We start from the raw sequence: 16495 nt of genomic DNA on the forward strand, positions 1-16495 counted from the left end.
CATGGATTGGGATACAACAAATATAATAGCTTGCATATTCCAGAGTACTCTAAACCAATTCAATTTGTGAGTACAAAATTCCTTGAAGATGTACAGAATTTTATTAAAATGTCTTAGAAATGTAAAAGAGATGGTCATATGGAGAGTCAATGTTTTGATCTCCATCATTGTCTTCATTGTGGGAAGAGAAATAACTTCAAAAAAATCTCACAATCAGAAGTAGGCTAGAATGATATTCAATTATGGATGGATAAATTCCTAGAGATGGAATCAAGAAGTGAAACAACTATATCAATCTTACCACCTAATCAAAACAAAAGTAAAGACACACAAAAAAGGATGAAGTCAAAGGAGGAACTCTCCGCTGCTAAAGGGTGGAAGGATAAAAATGATAAAAGAAACTCTCCTACACCTTTAAGGGGGGATTAAATTGATTAAGTAAAGGTGGTTAGTGGCAAACAAGAAACCACCACATTCCTCAAATCAAATTGGTTAGTGGTCATCCAAAAACCACCACATTATTCAAAGAAAACTGGCTAGTGTCAAACCATAAAGCACCAGTTTTCATGGAAGATGGTTAATGGTCGACCAGAAAAACCATCACCTAAAGAATACAATGCCCTAGCTTGAATTCTTTCCAGAATGTAACTATTGAAAACTTCTCACCTTGCACCTAACAAGGGGGAATATCATATATTCAGGCTTCAAGTTTCGAAGTCTTATCAATCAAATTTCAATCAACAATTCAGAATTTCAGCATAGTAGTTGGTCTCAACAAAAAAATTATAATCATTTCAATTATTCAATAGAAATGTTTAGACATCACAATTGTTCGCTTCCAGATATTTAGATATTGGTGGTTTTTCAAGCATATCTTGATTGAAGCACAGTTCAAGAGTTTCAAATTAAAGATGACAAAATATATTGATACAAGTGTTGTACAATTATTCAAACTTATGATTGAGGGGTGGATGCTACATTGTGAGTCCCGAGACAATCACAAATTCTGAAACAATCCTTATTTTGATGAGTCGTTATCATGATCCACTAATGAGTTGTCAGTAAGATCTAGAAGGTCAATTGATGTAATATAATTCATATTTTGGGCTCAAGTTATAAGTGTTGTACAATTATTCAAACTTGTGATTGAGGGGGGAGGGGGGCGATGTTACACTGTGAATCCCTAGACAAACACAAATTCTTAAACAACTCTTATCTTGATGAGGTGTTATCATGATCCACTAATGAGTTAGCAGTAAGATGTAGAAGATTTAGAAGGTGAATTGTGTATTATAATTCATATATTGGGATCAATACAATAAACACAATGGCTTAACGCCTTTCCCACCAATTTGCTTGTCATTTCTCACTCATGCCAATTCTTAACAGAATCTAACTCTGTTTACTATATTTTGCAAATGGTTTGAGTTATGTTGCTCTCTTACTTGTTACAACTTGAGTTATTCTAATAAATATGGTTTCCTTTTGTAGACAATGAACCATTTAAGTGTAGGGAGGTATTGAATATGGTAGCACATGCATGATCACTTGATGTTGTGTTTTGTGATTTCTCACTATGTTAGTTGTAGTTTTTTTGCATGGAAGGACATTGGAAGGTAATGTTTTCACTACCCTACCATTCAAGAGATTTGGAGAATCTAAAGATGGGATTTGAATTAGATTAGAGGATGTTATAGTGATCTTGTTTTTAATCTTTTTGTTTGAATTTGCTTGAGTTTTGTTGATATCTTGCTTGTTGCACTTTCAAGTTGTAGTGTTTCCAATATTCAAGTGATCTTGGGTTTGCTAATTGTTTTGTGTGAACCAATGAATTTTCTTGTGGGTTTGGAAATGGATTGAGTTTTGATGCATAACCTTAGAGAGTGTTGAACCTTTAAGTTCTTCCATTTTGAGCAACAAATAATGATCCTTTTCCCAATTCCTTGAATGGTGATCTTTCAAGTATTAAGGAATTAGCAATGATGCAATCTTTCCAATCAACATAACCCTTTTAAGTTACTTTGGAGGTAGAATGTCACCCAAGTATATCATTAGGGCTTCATTAAAGAGCCTTGGGAGCCATACAGCTAGATATATGTGGCCACCAAGACCCTGACAAAAAAACATTTGCATTTTTTTGAAGAAAATAGTTATGCTTTGGAGGTTGGCATAGATGGCCTAAATGTGTCTCAATACCCTAGTGATATTCCTTGAGGGGTTTGAGAACTTTATTACAAATAACTCTACTCAATTACATTGTCTTCCTTCGTTTGAATTTGTATTCCTCCCCATACAACAATAGGATTTGCTTAAGTGCACTTTTACTCCCCTTAAGTAGTGATTTTCCATGGGAACCAACATTTCTTTAACCACTACCCTCAAAAACATGTACGCATTCAAGCCAACCTATCCCAAAACTTATGTATGTGAGTTTTAATCAAAGTCAGGTGAAAGGTCATCCATCACATTGCTAAGTATATCGTCCTTTTGAATACTTTATTTTGTTGCCAAAGTCATGACCATAGGATTAGGGATTGCACCCTGCTAACCAAGGTAGATTCTTTTGATACCCCTCATTAATTACTACGATTTCTCAAACCCATTTTGTTGAAGGCAACAAATATATTCATGAGGTGAAAATGGTTCATATCATGCATATGGAGGGGTGATGGAAGCCACACTTATCTTGCCTAAGTTCTTGACATGCATAACTAGCCACAAAATGGACCAGTCTCACAGAGTGGTGTGGGTGAAACAAAAGAGGACATTGTTATGGAACGTGCTAAATGAATACCTTTTATAAGTCAATTAGTTACTCTGTTGTGACATTAACAATGTGGAGTCTTTAGATGATAAAATTAGGGTTCACCGTCTCTTTATCCCCCAACAATGGCACATGGCTTGGAATGTCCGAGAATGGACAAACTTGGTCTTTTAACCCCAATTGTTCCTAAAAAGGTGATTCATCATGGTTTTGGTTCACATGGTCTAACCTTAGGGCCATCCCTAAGAGAGCTACAAAGCATATCGACATAATGATGAGAATAAAACTATTATTTCACTATGATGGTGGGAAGGTGATGCAAGCATCGAGATGAGTTAAATTTTCATACCAACAACTCATTGTTATCTCAATCTTGTGGGGAGAAACCAAGATGAGGTTTCCTAAGTCCATCATTACTTATTTATTGTCTCCCATTTGCAACATTGGTGTGTGTCCAAGTGGTTATGTGGATTTGGAATTTGTTGCCCAAGGCATGAGGGGACAATGGTTGGATTAAATGTTGAAATGATGCCTTCAATTGGATTATAGTGCCCTGCAAGGGTTCGGCTAGCAAATGTTAGTGATGTAATGTTCCTTCCATAAAGTGGCTAAGAAGGAATTTAAAGAACAAGCTTGATGATTTCAGCTTACTCCTTATGATGAAGCATTGAAGCTCTTCCATCCATGGGCCTAAGATTAAGTGCGTTTTGAAGGTAGATGAGATTGAAAAGGCTTCAGGTGCCCAAATTGAATCTTAGTGCCACTTACTTAAAACCAAGCACTAACCCAATAAGGTCTTTTGAAAACAGTAGTGATCAAGAAAGCTTCTTAAAATATTGGCACACTAAAGATATCATTAAAAACAATAACCAACCAAAAAGGGATTGAGAATGAATTTCTTAGCCATTATCACAATATTTTTCATCCTAAGAAATGATAACACTTAGTGGGTAGCCATGTTCTAAAGGTGCATTGCCCTTATCCCTCAATAAGTATCCTGAGAACATGGAAGGATGTGTGACCAAAAAATTACTCTACTAGAGTTTTAATAGATTAAATCTCTTGGGTTGTATGACTTACCATGTGAGTTTTTCAAAGCCACATGGAATGTCATTAGGCCCAACTTGCTCGAGGTTTACAAGGAAGCACTATGGAATAAATAGCTTAGGGTTCCTATTAATAGAGGCTTTATAAAGTTTATCCCAAAAGTGGGGGACTCAAAACTAATTACTCTCCTCAATGTTTCTAACAATATTTTGGCCAAAGATTTAGACTCACAATATTGATATATCTTACCTCAAATCATCAATCTAAAGAAAAAATGTTCTATTAAAGGATGATTCATTGTTGACAAGATAATCATTGCTTATGATGGTATGGAATGGACTAGATGCATGGTGCCAAAAACCCTTTTCATCAATCTAGATTTTGAAAAAATGTATGACCATGTTGATTTGCCTCATCTTGGCATTGTTGTGTACACTTGAGTTTCCCAAAATTTTGTTTTGTTTGTGGAAGCTTTATCTTTAGATGTTTCAACATCCATTTTTGTTGATTGAGACAAATTTGAGAAAGTTCTCTTGTTTGGGTTGATTGTGCAAAGTTTCCCTCCAGACTTGATACTTGTGTTGGACAAAGAGGCCCTCAATTAACCCTTTCAACATTGCATTACTAACATTCAAATCAAAGGTATCCCCTTCTTAGGGCATGAAGTTAACAAATAGTTGATGGGTATTTTTTCATAATTATTTTCTTGCCAACTTCGAGAAAAAAGAGCCAGTGGAAGACATCATAAATTGTATATAAATATTCAACAAAGCCCGAAGCTCCAAATTATAAATGGCCAAAATGCACTGCTACAAGATAGCTTAGAAAGATATTCTTACCTAGTTACCCAATTAAGGTTGGCCATTGACTTAACATGATTAAGTGTGTAAGTTCCTAGTAATCCCCTTTTTCTTCTAAGATTCATGAAAAGCCATTTGGGGGTGTCATTGTAGCAAATTTCCATTAAAGTTGGTTACTACTTATGTGTACTACTACACTTTTCAGGTCCAATTTGTCATAGCTTGTCAACCACTGGAGAAGCTCCTTCGACACTTTATTTGTGTCAATATAACAACAAAAAATGACTTTGCTCAATACAACTAGGGGTTTGTTATAGCCATAAGGAGTGGGGTGGTTTGGGGTTGATTGGTTCTTTTAGACAAGCTTAGAACATGTGTAAAAAATGGGTGATTCACATTGTAGTGTCATAAAGGTGGAAACCACTCTTGTGGAATTACATTTTGCAAGAAGCCATGTTAGGTAAAAAGCACTAGAGAATTTCAATTTCCAATGTTTATTGTTAACTCTAGTTGAAGCTCAAGACCAAGGTACATTTGTGTCTCAAGTATCTAGAAGAATTGGGAAGCTATCAAGCACCACCTTTCTTAAGAGATTGTCTTGCCTTGTACAAGGTTGTCCTTCAAATGATCATTTCATCTAGTGGTCTACTCTTTCATTATGAAGATATAATTTATTTATCAACAAAGTGTCAATTAAAAAATTGTATCATGGACATAGTGGATCTCTCTGAACGTTACACACACCATTATTAAACCATATAGAAATCATGATTTCAATTAAGCACAATAAAGAAATACATTGTTGAGTATATTTAGGGTTGGTCTCCAATGACATGTTTCTCAAGTTGGCCATGTACACACTAGCCACATAATGGAGACACTAGAAATGGAATTGCTCAGAAGGATCTAAGAAATATAAACTTGTTGAAGGGTATCAATCACTCAACCACGAGCCAATGATCAATGTCAAGTTAAACAAGATTTGGAGTGTGGCCTCTAAACAATGTACTTAGCTATATCATGCATTGTAGCAAGGTCTAATTAAGCCCAAAAAATCCATGTTAGTCATTATTTTAGTCATTGACCAACTGCTTGGCCAATGCCTGAAGTAACTTGGAGTTTCGTAACCCAAATACCCTTCCCATCATAAATATGAAAGCATTAAGCATATGTTTTGGTTTTTTTTTTTCCATACGCTAATTTAGTTTGGGAGTGGACCTTAAATTTGAGTTATCAACTCCTCCTTATTTCTCAATGATAAGCTTCCATGGGTACTAAAATTCCAAATAGCATGGCATCATGTTAGAATAGAACTTTTAGTTCTAATATGGATAAATTATATGAATGTAGAATGCACATTTTGACAAGTTTACCTAGTATGATGGAGCTCTAATTTGTTTTAACCTTCACTTGCAAACCTAAGGTCAATATAGGAAGTTATACCTCAAATCAGCACATTTTAGGCACTATTAGAGTGTTAAAGTGTCAACTCCTTACACTATATGTCAATGTCCCTCAAGGGTTCACACCCCCTTACTTTGATCTATTGGCAAGAATCTAATTGCAAGCTACATCACAGAGCAAACCCCCTAGTTTAAGAGCAGAAGGAATGTCCAGGTAAATGCAAAAAGCGCCACAATTGACCATCTCCCTTGATTCAACAACCACGAGTTCTCCAAATTTAACTTGGCCATCTCAATGGAGAAACACCCTAACTAATAAAATGATGACAAATAAAACCCTATATCACCTACTAACAAGCCACCAATGGTAGGGTGAGATCAAAAGCGAAATGACCACAACCCTCCTTTGAATACAAGATCCATCATTTTTACTTTAGCCTTAAACTTTATCTTTATTACAACTTAGTGGCTTCACATTTGGTTTCTACCATTTCTTTTTTACTCATTATTATATAATCATTTTTGTATTGCACTTAAAACCTTGAAATTAAAACTTTATACTTTTTAAAAGTGTTATAAACATAGGGAGAGATCACTTTTTAAAAATGTTATAAACCTTTGTGAAGATTTTTTCGGAACATATTTTATTTAAAAATTACAGATTTAAAAAACCTATTTTATTTTAAAATTACACTATATACCAAATATATAAAATAAATGAAATGATTTCCTCTTATTATTATGATGAAAAAAATCTAATGATATCATAATACTGCTCTCCCCTCGTGTAATAAAATTACAGTCAATCTGCCTAGACCACTAACATGTCGAGCATCTACCAATGCAGTTCACACCGACAATCTACTGTTAACAAGCACTAGCAATGATGCTTTTGCTCACAATAATGTTTTTGCGAATCAAATTACTCTGGATAACTAATTTCAAATAAATATCCTGTGAAAACACATAACTTGTATGCAAAGTATTTAATATGAAAATGCACACAAACCCAATAACCACCCCAAAATTTAAATAATTAAATCACCTGACACAGAAGGACAAACTCTATACCCACTTAGACTTTCCTAGAAACTGTAACTTTTCAAAACCCCAAGACATAAATGGACAAACACGATACCCAAGAAGGCCTTCCTAGAAACTAGAAAACTAAATCACTTTTTAAAAACCTGAGAGCATAATCCAGCTAGCTGGAGATGCGAGGATAATGCCATGCAAATCTTGCAGCGTAAGGGGTAGCATTATGTAAAGAGAAATGGAAGCATTAAATGAAACATATCGTTAATAATAATGAACATCTTAGTATACATTATATTTAATGTTGCATTGCTAGATATTTATTGTTTGACTGTTTCCAAAGCCTCTAAAGCAATTGTCATTTTGCACATTGTTGAGATCTATATCATATAAAGAGGATAAGCATTATCCGCTAAGAATAAATTTAATATTATGAAACATTCAGAATCAAGGGACGTATAATTTATCGTATATTACATGTAATGTTACATCGCTGGATGTTTACTGGTCACATCTCCAAATGTTTGAAGCAATTGTCACCCTTCACATTGTTAGGATATATGTCACATAGCATAGGTGAAGATCACTTTTCAGAGTACAGGAGGATTTCAGTTGCTATAGCATCTGTCCCCGCCAACATTTTAACTTTGATGTTTATGTTAGAATCTTAATCAATGGTCGTAAATCTAATGTAATCATCTTTCCAAATGCCTTTGCAATCCAATGGTTCAACATGACCGCCAAGAAGTTTAAAAAGTCCCTTCTCTAATTAATTTAAAAGTACATAAAATTAGTGTAAAGATGTTATGATTTGGATTTTTTTAGTTTTTTTTGGGATTACTTTTCTCCAAAATCTGGTTACCCATTATTAACATAATGGGTGGTTGAGATTGTATCATCTAGGTGCAACGAAGGATTTTGAGTGCCTGAGTCCATTTATGCAATAAAAAATGTAAATCTAACAACATTACTATTCCAACAATTTTTCTATAACCAAATTTGGATGGGATCCCCAGAAAAATCCAATAACAATGCAATTCCAGCAATTTTTCTATAATCAGATTACGATGCCATCACCAGAGAAAGTCCAAATCATAAAACATTTAAATTTCTTTAAAAATTAATCTCCATGAATAAGATTAAATATGATAACCTATCTTAATGCTGTGTTTCAGTGATCAACGTTTGGGTTTCCAATTAGTAACTACCTGACTTTAGCCATGATTGCAGACCTTTTGGAAGGGCTTTTGCCGATGAAATCATAGAAGACCCGTTTATGGTGCAATACCCACAACTCACCATAGTGAACTGAAATCCAGAAGCTAGCCTTGTTATGTGTGTTTTTGCATAAATGGCAGAACATGATCACTTAATCACCTTACGAAGACTGAATATATACATTAGTAATAAAAGTTTTGCCCAAGAATAACCTTGGAAAGACCGTGACTTGAGAGCGTATCGTGATGAACTAGAACTCGTCATAATGGATAATCAGAAACCTGCATTGCCACGGTGCATCTCGAGTCCCAAGGATGTAAGAAAAGATATGCTTCTACAAGATATGCACAACATTTTACTACAACCATACACTTCAAATGTCATGACAACATTTTACTACAACCATACACTTCAAAAGTCATGCATGTCAATTAGAAAGCCATCCATTCGATAGCAGCACAAGTACACTGTCATAAAAGAAGCTAGGGTTAGAGGGATATGAGTGGCATTTCCTTGAAATGAAGGTCTTTGTCCTCAGGGCACAGAATCATCACAGACGATCATGCAAAAAGGATCACAAAAGACCTATCTGCGCTGGGATAGGATATTAGAATAGTGGTTACTGCAGGGCACAGAATCATCACAGACGATCATGCAAAAAGGATCACAAAAGACCTATCTGCGCTGGGATAGGATATTAGAATAGTGGTTACTGTCGGGGATGAGTGGAGTTATCTAGTGCAATTGGTGTCAAATGTTTTTAATGTGTAGTGTCCAACCATGAGCTTAAAAAGTAACTTTACTTTTGTTCTATCTTGCACATGCCACTAATAATTTTGTAAGGGAGTTTGGATATATGGGATTGATGGAAGTTATTCACTTGCCTCTTGGCCAAGAATCGTGGAATTTTATGTCCACATTATTGAAGTTGTAAGATGGAAATATTCAAAGACTTGCCAGTACAGTGGGCCTCCTGCAACCGAAAGCAATAAATCCGACCACTTTTTCAGAAGACTATCAACGCCAGCACATGATTAGCAAATCAAGGGAAATCTTTATAAAAATGCACAAAATTGTTTTCTAATACTGGAGTTCAGAAACATCAAATAAATGCCAAAAATCGGAAATAATAGACAGTGTCACCAACTTAGAACATTTTTCATCACACCTATTGATTGTTATGTCTAAGGCTCTTATCCTAAAGTACAACTCCAACGTCATAGACCTCCAATTTTGAACTCATTGGATATCTATCAATATATCCATCCATCCATTTATCAGTAAAGATAGAGAAAAAAGTAAGAACACTTGCAATTTTCTTGGGGACGTTTTGTTTTTCATCTTACTGTTCACATTTGTAGGACCGAAATCAAACTTGCAATTGCCGCGGTACTTGAGAGTGACCAAGGAATTGATTAGAATACATACATATTACATGAGAAGCTCCAGCTATAACGCTAAGCTTGTTTCATTTGTTGGCTGAAAAAAGAGTTTAAAACATAAATTTCTTGAAGGGAGCATAATAGGTTAACATGAGTGTGGGTAAGGAAGAGAAAGAAGGCAGCACTTGACTGTGTTTTTACTAAAGGTGAAAGCGAGAATTAGTGATTATGAAGCAAGCAACTCTAAATCCTGATAGAAGGCAAACAGATGCCAAGAATAAGAATGCCCCAAACCCCAAAGAAATGGCAATGTCTGATTGAATACAGAATGCATTCACATCCTTGCAGCTGTGATCTAATACAACCCATATGTGCCCACTTCGAAGATTTTGGGCCAATGCCGTCCCTGCTGAACTTGCTGATAAGAGTAAATATGCAAATACCTACACACAACACATAATGGGTTATTCTCATCCAGAATATAAACGCAGCAATGACACACATTCCAATATAGCCTTGAAGCCACAGATATTTAGAATCTGAGGGGCTGAAAAACAATATAACAAAAACTTCCATCAAAATGAGCAAAAAAATAAAGACAGGAACAATAAATGAAACAGAGTAAAAGGTTTTCTGGAATATGATGACACTAAACTAACGATAGACTTGCTGAATGGCTAAAAGTTTCAATTCTGTTTGAAAATATTCTACACTATCTAATTTCTTGGTTTATAAATTCAAATGTTAGATAGGCTCACTTAATGGTACTTTGATGAAAAGGTGCTTCCCTGGACAAAGTTTCCAAATGCTAAAAACACATATCTTAAAATTGCCCGATTCATAACAAAGTAGAAGGGGACATTTGAGGATAATTTTCATTGTTTATATATCTTTGTGTGCATATCTATGCACCATTTTGAACATACAAAAATCCGCAAGCAAAAAATAAGAGTGGATTACCTGATCATGGCCAAAATCGAACCAAACTTGGATCATCTCAGGCAACAAAGTGTTACCCTTCAAGAGTTCCCACATAACCAGAGCTATCTGAGCTGATGAGTATATACAATTAATAGCATTTGCAGCAAAAACATACCTGTAGAGTGAATACAAGAACATTAGACTTCAATTTATAAAACATAAAATAAAAGTGCCTCACTAATCTAGAGGAATAGTTTCAAAATATAATGATATAGTCTGTAATTTTTTTAATGGAACAAATAAAAATATCAGTCTAGTGCCGCACTGCAAAAAGATTTTGATGTAGCAAAGACATTTCTGATTGGTCTCTGCTTTCTTTTTAAAACCAAAAACAAGCCAACAGTCTTATACATATAAACAGGCATTGGTAGCTTCCATTTGTTTTCTGGAATACCATTAATCCATTACCGTCGCACTAAGAAGGAATGTTGTGTTCAGATGGATCTCAGGCAGCATTGACACCATATCATCAAGCAACATAACTGACTTTTACTAGCCTCAACAAGATTCTCAGCACAGCCATCTGGCTTTTACAGCTGAAACAGCATGCATTGTGCAATCAAAATGGAAACTTGGCAACTGGAGTCCTTTAATACTCACCGCCTTCATATAAAATGACATCACAAACGACCGAAAACCAATCCAATATATTCAAAGCCAAAGCATCTGCCCAAAAAGGAAGACAAAGATCATGAGAAAAAAATTGGGCCTGCCAAACAAAAACATTGCAAACGATATAAGAGACACTCACAAAATCATGCGTTGGCTTCTCTGGGTTGGCTTCTTTAGGGATTACCGCATGGTGAATTGGTAAAGGAATTGTTGTATATTGGGAAAGGTGCAAGGTTTAAATTTCTCCTGATGTGAAGTTGGGGTTAGCACTTTTTCAGATCAATCAAAAGAAAAATTATTAAATAAAAAAATGCAATGGCTTCTTGGATCCTGAAAATGGATTGCTCTGTGGATTCACTGCTGAGGTTCAATAAAATGTATAGCATGCCCAAAAAGAATGAAAAGAAAACATCAATAAAAAAATGCATTGGCTTCTTGGATCCTGAAAATGGATTGCTTTGTGGACTCGCTGCTGAGGTTGAATAACATGTGTATCATGCCCAAACTGAAAATGGATTGCTTTGTGGACTCACTGCTGAGGTTGAATAGCATGTATATCATGCCCAGACTGAAAATGGATTGCTTTGTGGACTCACTGCTGAGGTTGAATAGCATGTATATCATGCCCAAACTGAAAATGGATTGCTTTGTGGACCCACTGCTGAGGTTGAATAGCATGTATATCATGCCCGAAAATGAATTGCTTTGTGGAGTCACTGCTGAGGTTGAATAGCATGTATCTCATGCCCAAAAGGAATGAAAAGAAAACGTCAGAAAACATTGGGCCATTAGGCTGTACCAAACAAAAACATTGCTGACAATAAAGACACACCCACTAAACCATGTCTTGGCTTTTTGGGGGATTACCCACATGGTGAACTGGTAAAAGCATTGCTCTTGATTGAGACAGATGCATGATTCAAAAACAAGAATAGTAGCTCCCGCTGGATCGATAAAAAGAAAATTATGGAAAGAAAAAAGCATGGGCTTATTTAATCCAATAAAAGGATTTGGCATGCCTACGGGCTTTTGTGCACTGGTGAGACTGAATAGCGTGTATTAAGTGATCTACCAGTCCATTTTCACTGTGGTCAGCCAAGCCCAAAGAACATGTTGAGGCCCAGTGCAAGTCCTGTCCTGTGTGATTTTGGGTTTGTTTCTCCAAGGACTTGGAAAAGATATAAAAAATCAAAAATGGCCATTACCATATGCCATATAAACTAAACTAAACAAGAACCATGGAGAAAACTGGCATCAAAACGAAAGGTATCACAGTGAAATGAAATGGGGAAACTTACCTGAAAGCACCATAATCGTACCACCTCGCCTTGTTAGAAGAAGTATCATTCCCGAATTTGTGGATGTTCAGTGCCATGAATATGGAGGCTGCCAGGGAGAAACACAATGATACAATACGCACGACAAGAATGAGCGTATTAAATCTCCTGAGCTTGTATAATGAAGCAGAAGAAGAATAGTAAGCATGTGCTCTTCCAACCCCGTATTGCCCTCCCCAGCCCCTTCCCCTGCCCCTATCCCTATCAGGGCTTGGACTAGGCCTATCCCCATTATGCTGTGCCGCATGTCTGAGGGCTTCACTTGCCAGCTCTGGAGACTGCATGCCACACCCTGCTCACCCTCCCCTGCTCTCACTGTTCACACTAATTATGCAAATCGAAACCCTTCACTTCAGTTGGCTTTATAGAAATGCAAATGCAGTTGGCAAGGTCTTCTTGACATGGTCACCATAATGTTCAATCAGACAGAGACAGAGCAGCCAAGACACTAAACTAATCTAATCTGATCACGAGCTCGCTGCCCTTCTCCCACGAGATTGAAAGCATTACAGTCTCCCGCAACACCTCTTGCCTGGACATCTTGTAATCCAAAATAAATTTAACCCGCTCGCCCGCCGACCAAGGAGCTGAGAAGAAGAAAAGAGACTAAGAAGAGTCTAGTCTACTAGAGTCTCACTCATCTTGTTGGAAGTATGGACTGATTCCTGCCTCCTCCCTTTGTTCTTTGACTCACCACAGGTAACCACAACCAACTGGCAGTTGCCCTTTCCAGAATGGACATCTGTCTGTCTCCTGGCCCTTCATTCATTTCAATTTCCAAACAACACAGCACGGATTGCTCGGGGTGGGGGGGGCACGCTGTTTTGCGTCATATTTGTGTTTATGTGGAAAAAAGACGGTGTCCACTGTCCACTTAACCATAGCAAGAGCATGTTAGTGTGCCTGGTTGGGTGTGGGTTGCCACTCATATTTTCATTAGTTAGTTGTTAAACAAATTATTCTGAACCAATCGTGTTACACACATCTTGACTCCGGTGATTTTAAACCAGTTTGGAAAATACTGGTGAGTCTCCTCATGTTTGGAATTTTGGGGGTAAGTTTTTATTTGGGAAAAGGAAAAGTCAATTTAAAATTAAATAATCATTTATTTTGATCCAGTTGATGGGACAAATAAATTATTTATGAGGTAATTTTAAAATTAGGAAATGAGAGATGAAAATTTAAAAATAAAATAATAAAAAAGGAAAGTAGTGAGAGAAGAGAGTGGTGGTTGGATGTTGGTTTGGAGGTCATGTTTGGTAATTTTATATTTCACAAAATTATTGTAAAAACATTATATTTTACAAAATTATTGTAAACCATTTTTATTTGTATGGTGTGATTTTTTGACTGGGTTGTGCTTTGTATTTATTGTATTATAATTGTTAATTAATAAAATGAAAAATTATATTAGTTATTTAAAAAAAACATTATATTATTTAAATACAAATTTTATATTTCATAAAATTATTGTAAACCATTTTTTTGTATTGTGTGAATTTTTTGACTTGTTTGTGTTTTGTATTTATTGTATTATGATTGTTAATTAAGAAAATGATTGTATTTACTGTATTATGATTGTTAATTAAGAAAATGAAACATTACATCATTCTTATTTGGATGTGTAATTGTTATTTAAAAAAAAACATTACATCATTCTGGTTTTGACGTATCAGTTTTTTAAAAGTAAATTATGTTTTAGATTTTAAAATATTAATTTTAAATATATATTATATTAAAAGTTGAAATGATATTAGAAAAGAGTGTTAGTTAAAGTTTTTATAAAGTGAAAATGTTTAATTGGAAAAAATATTGATATTGATATTGTTGTGTGAATTGATGGTAATAATTTTAATTTTTTAAAAATTTTAATTTGGCAGATTTTCTTTTGATGATGGGTGAAGTGTCTATTAGAAGAGTTAAATATTTCAAAATTTAAGGTATATTTTAATTAAAAAAATAATCATTATTATCATTAATTAACATTTCAAAATCTAAGACATATTTTAATTTAAAAAAAATAATCATCATTATCACTAATTATAAAAGTCTACGTAATTAAGTTTTTTATCTTTTTTATAGTGTCATCATTAACATCTATTTAACTAATCTTTGTCAAAATTATAATTTTGAATTATGAAATTGTTATTTTTATTTAAAATTAGATTCATTACCCTCCATACTCCTATTGCAATTTAATTATACAATATTAATATTTGCAATTTCATCCATTGAAAATGATTTTTGCAAAATTTTAAATTTTAAATACCAATTTTTTTTTCTTTAATTTAAATGACAAGAAAAAAAACTAATTTATACTATAGTTATAGTATAAGATAATGTAATTAAAAAAAGACATTTTTCTCTCCATAATTGTAATCATGATATCCACCCACCGCAAACCTCACACTGAGAGTGCTTGGATGATTAATATGGACATGTAGCTTGGTATTAAAGGAATTTCACCCCACTCACATTCATTATTGTGCCATGGCTCCACCATGCAAACTTCTTCCAATGGTGGTGGCATCAGAGGATGCTACAGGTCGTTTTTCTACTAGATTTCTTTGGTGAGTTTCTACTTTCATTCTTGGTTTTTTCATTTGCTTTAGCCCCTATATTTTGTTATTTTTACTTGTGGTCAGTCTTTCCCTTTTAAATACTACTATAATTTCTTCTTGGGTGAGGCTTCTCCCATCAACTTTCCCATGTTTTCTATATTTTTTTGTCGAGCCTTTTGAACCATCTTTCAATGTTGTCTTCCTTCTCTCTGCTTATAGCCTGCCCTCAATGTTGTCAAGTGTTGTATGTTCATCCTTTGATCCTTCATGTGCCCTAGTTTCCTCTCCTCTTGTTCCTCTTTCTTTATGCCCCTTCCTCCAAGTCATAATGCTAAGCTTTAATCCCTACTCTAGCTGTCGAGGATGACAAGGAACGCAACAACTAGTACTCTCTAGAATGCAATTAAGTGTGGAAAGGTCCATGGCCTCCTTTTGGGAGAACAATCCCCCAAGCCATCCAACAAGGACACATTGTTGAATAAGAAGCTCGAATTGACTGTAATTTCATCCCAAATGTGGATGCGGAACATGAGGTTCAACATTAGATTCCAAAAATGGGTGATGTTTGCACCAGGGGCACCCACTACCTCCACACTATTGATATATACTGGTAAATCAAAAAAATAATGGAAAGGTCTTAATGGAGATATTTAGGGTGCAACAAGAGATTTCTTGTGCATAAATGAATTGCAACTTTAGCTCAACAACTGAACACTAAGGTTTATTTAATGGCAAAGAAGTTGATTGATTTGGATTTCTCTAGTTTGGGGAAAACACAACCAACCCTAATCCTATCTATGTGGACTCCCCCACCATTTAATTTCCATATTTTTATTTTCCACTTTTTGGTTTTAGATGAACAGTTAGCGAGGTACATAGTATAGTAGCAAGTTGAATAACCTTAGCATTTCATCAAATTGTATCACGCATTTTAATTTGTGTAATTGTGTTATCAATTTGGTACTTATTGTTTGGCCCAAACCACATTCTTGTGCACTAGTGTGGTTTCCCAAGTGACAAACCAATAACCACAAGTAAAATTTCTTGTAATTTTTGTTGTTGAGGATAATTTAAATTCTACCATACTTACCCCATATGTGTGTGTGAATTCTCAAGTGAGTATACTTATGGGCTAGCCTGGTACTAGTGACCTCACTTTAGCCCTCTAGCCTAGGGAGTCTAACACTCTCCTCGGCATATATATATATATGTGTGTGTGTGTGTGTGTGTTCAGCTTAGCCTAAACTCAATACAACAATATTTGTGAGCATGAAGTCATTACAACAATATCTATCAAGGCATTATAGCTTATCATGTCACTAACCAAAATTTGAACCTAGGTGAGATAATAACTA

The 16495-nt window shown here is 35.1% G+C and overlaps 1 protein-coding gene across 1 annotated transcript; it reads right to left on the reverse strand.

Annotated features, from left to right (window-relative positions):
* Positions 1-9560: 9560 nt before the first annotated feature.
* Positions 9561-13325, reverse strand: LOC149152998 (CASP-like protein 4C2). Its single transcript, XM_089439693.1, has 3 exons — positions 12541-13325; positions 10610-10745; positions 9561-10092 (listed from the first exon to the last, which is right to left on the reverse strand). Exons 1-3 carry the CDS (start codon positions 12861-12863, stop codon positions 9850-9852), a joined length of 702 nt encoding a protein of 233 aa, XP_089295819.1. The 5' UTR covers positions 12864-13325; the 3' UTR covers positions 9561-9849.
* Between the last annotated feature and the right edge of the window lie 3170 nt (positions 13326-16495).

This window comes from Pinus tabuliformis, chromosome 9, assembly GCF_031772625.1.
Source record: "Pinus tabuliformis cultivar Carrire ecotype Pingquan chromosome 9, CPIR1, whole genome shotgun sequence".
Lineage (NCBI taxonomy): Eukaryota > Viridiplantae > Streptophyta > Pinopsida > Pinales > Pinaceae > Pinus > Pinus tabuliformis.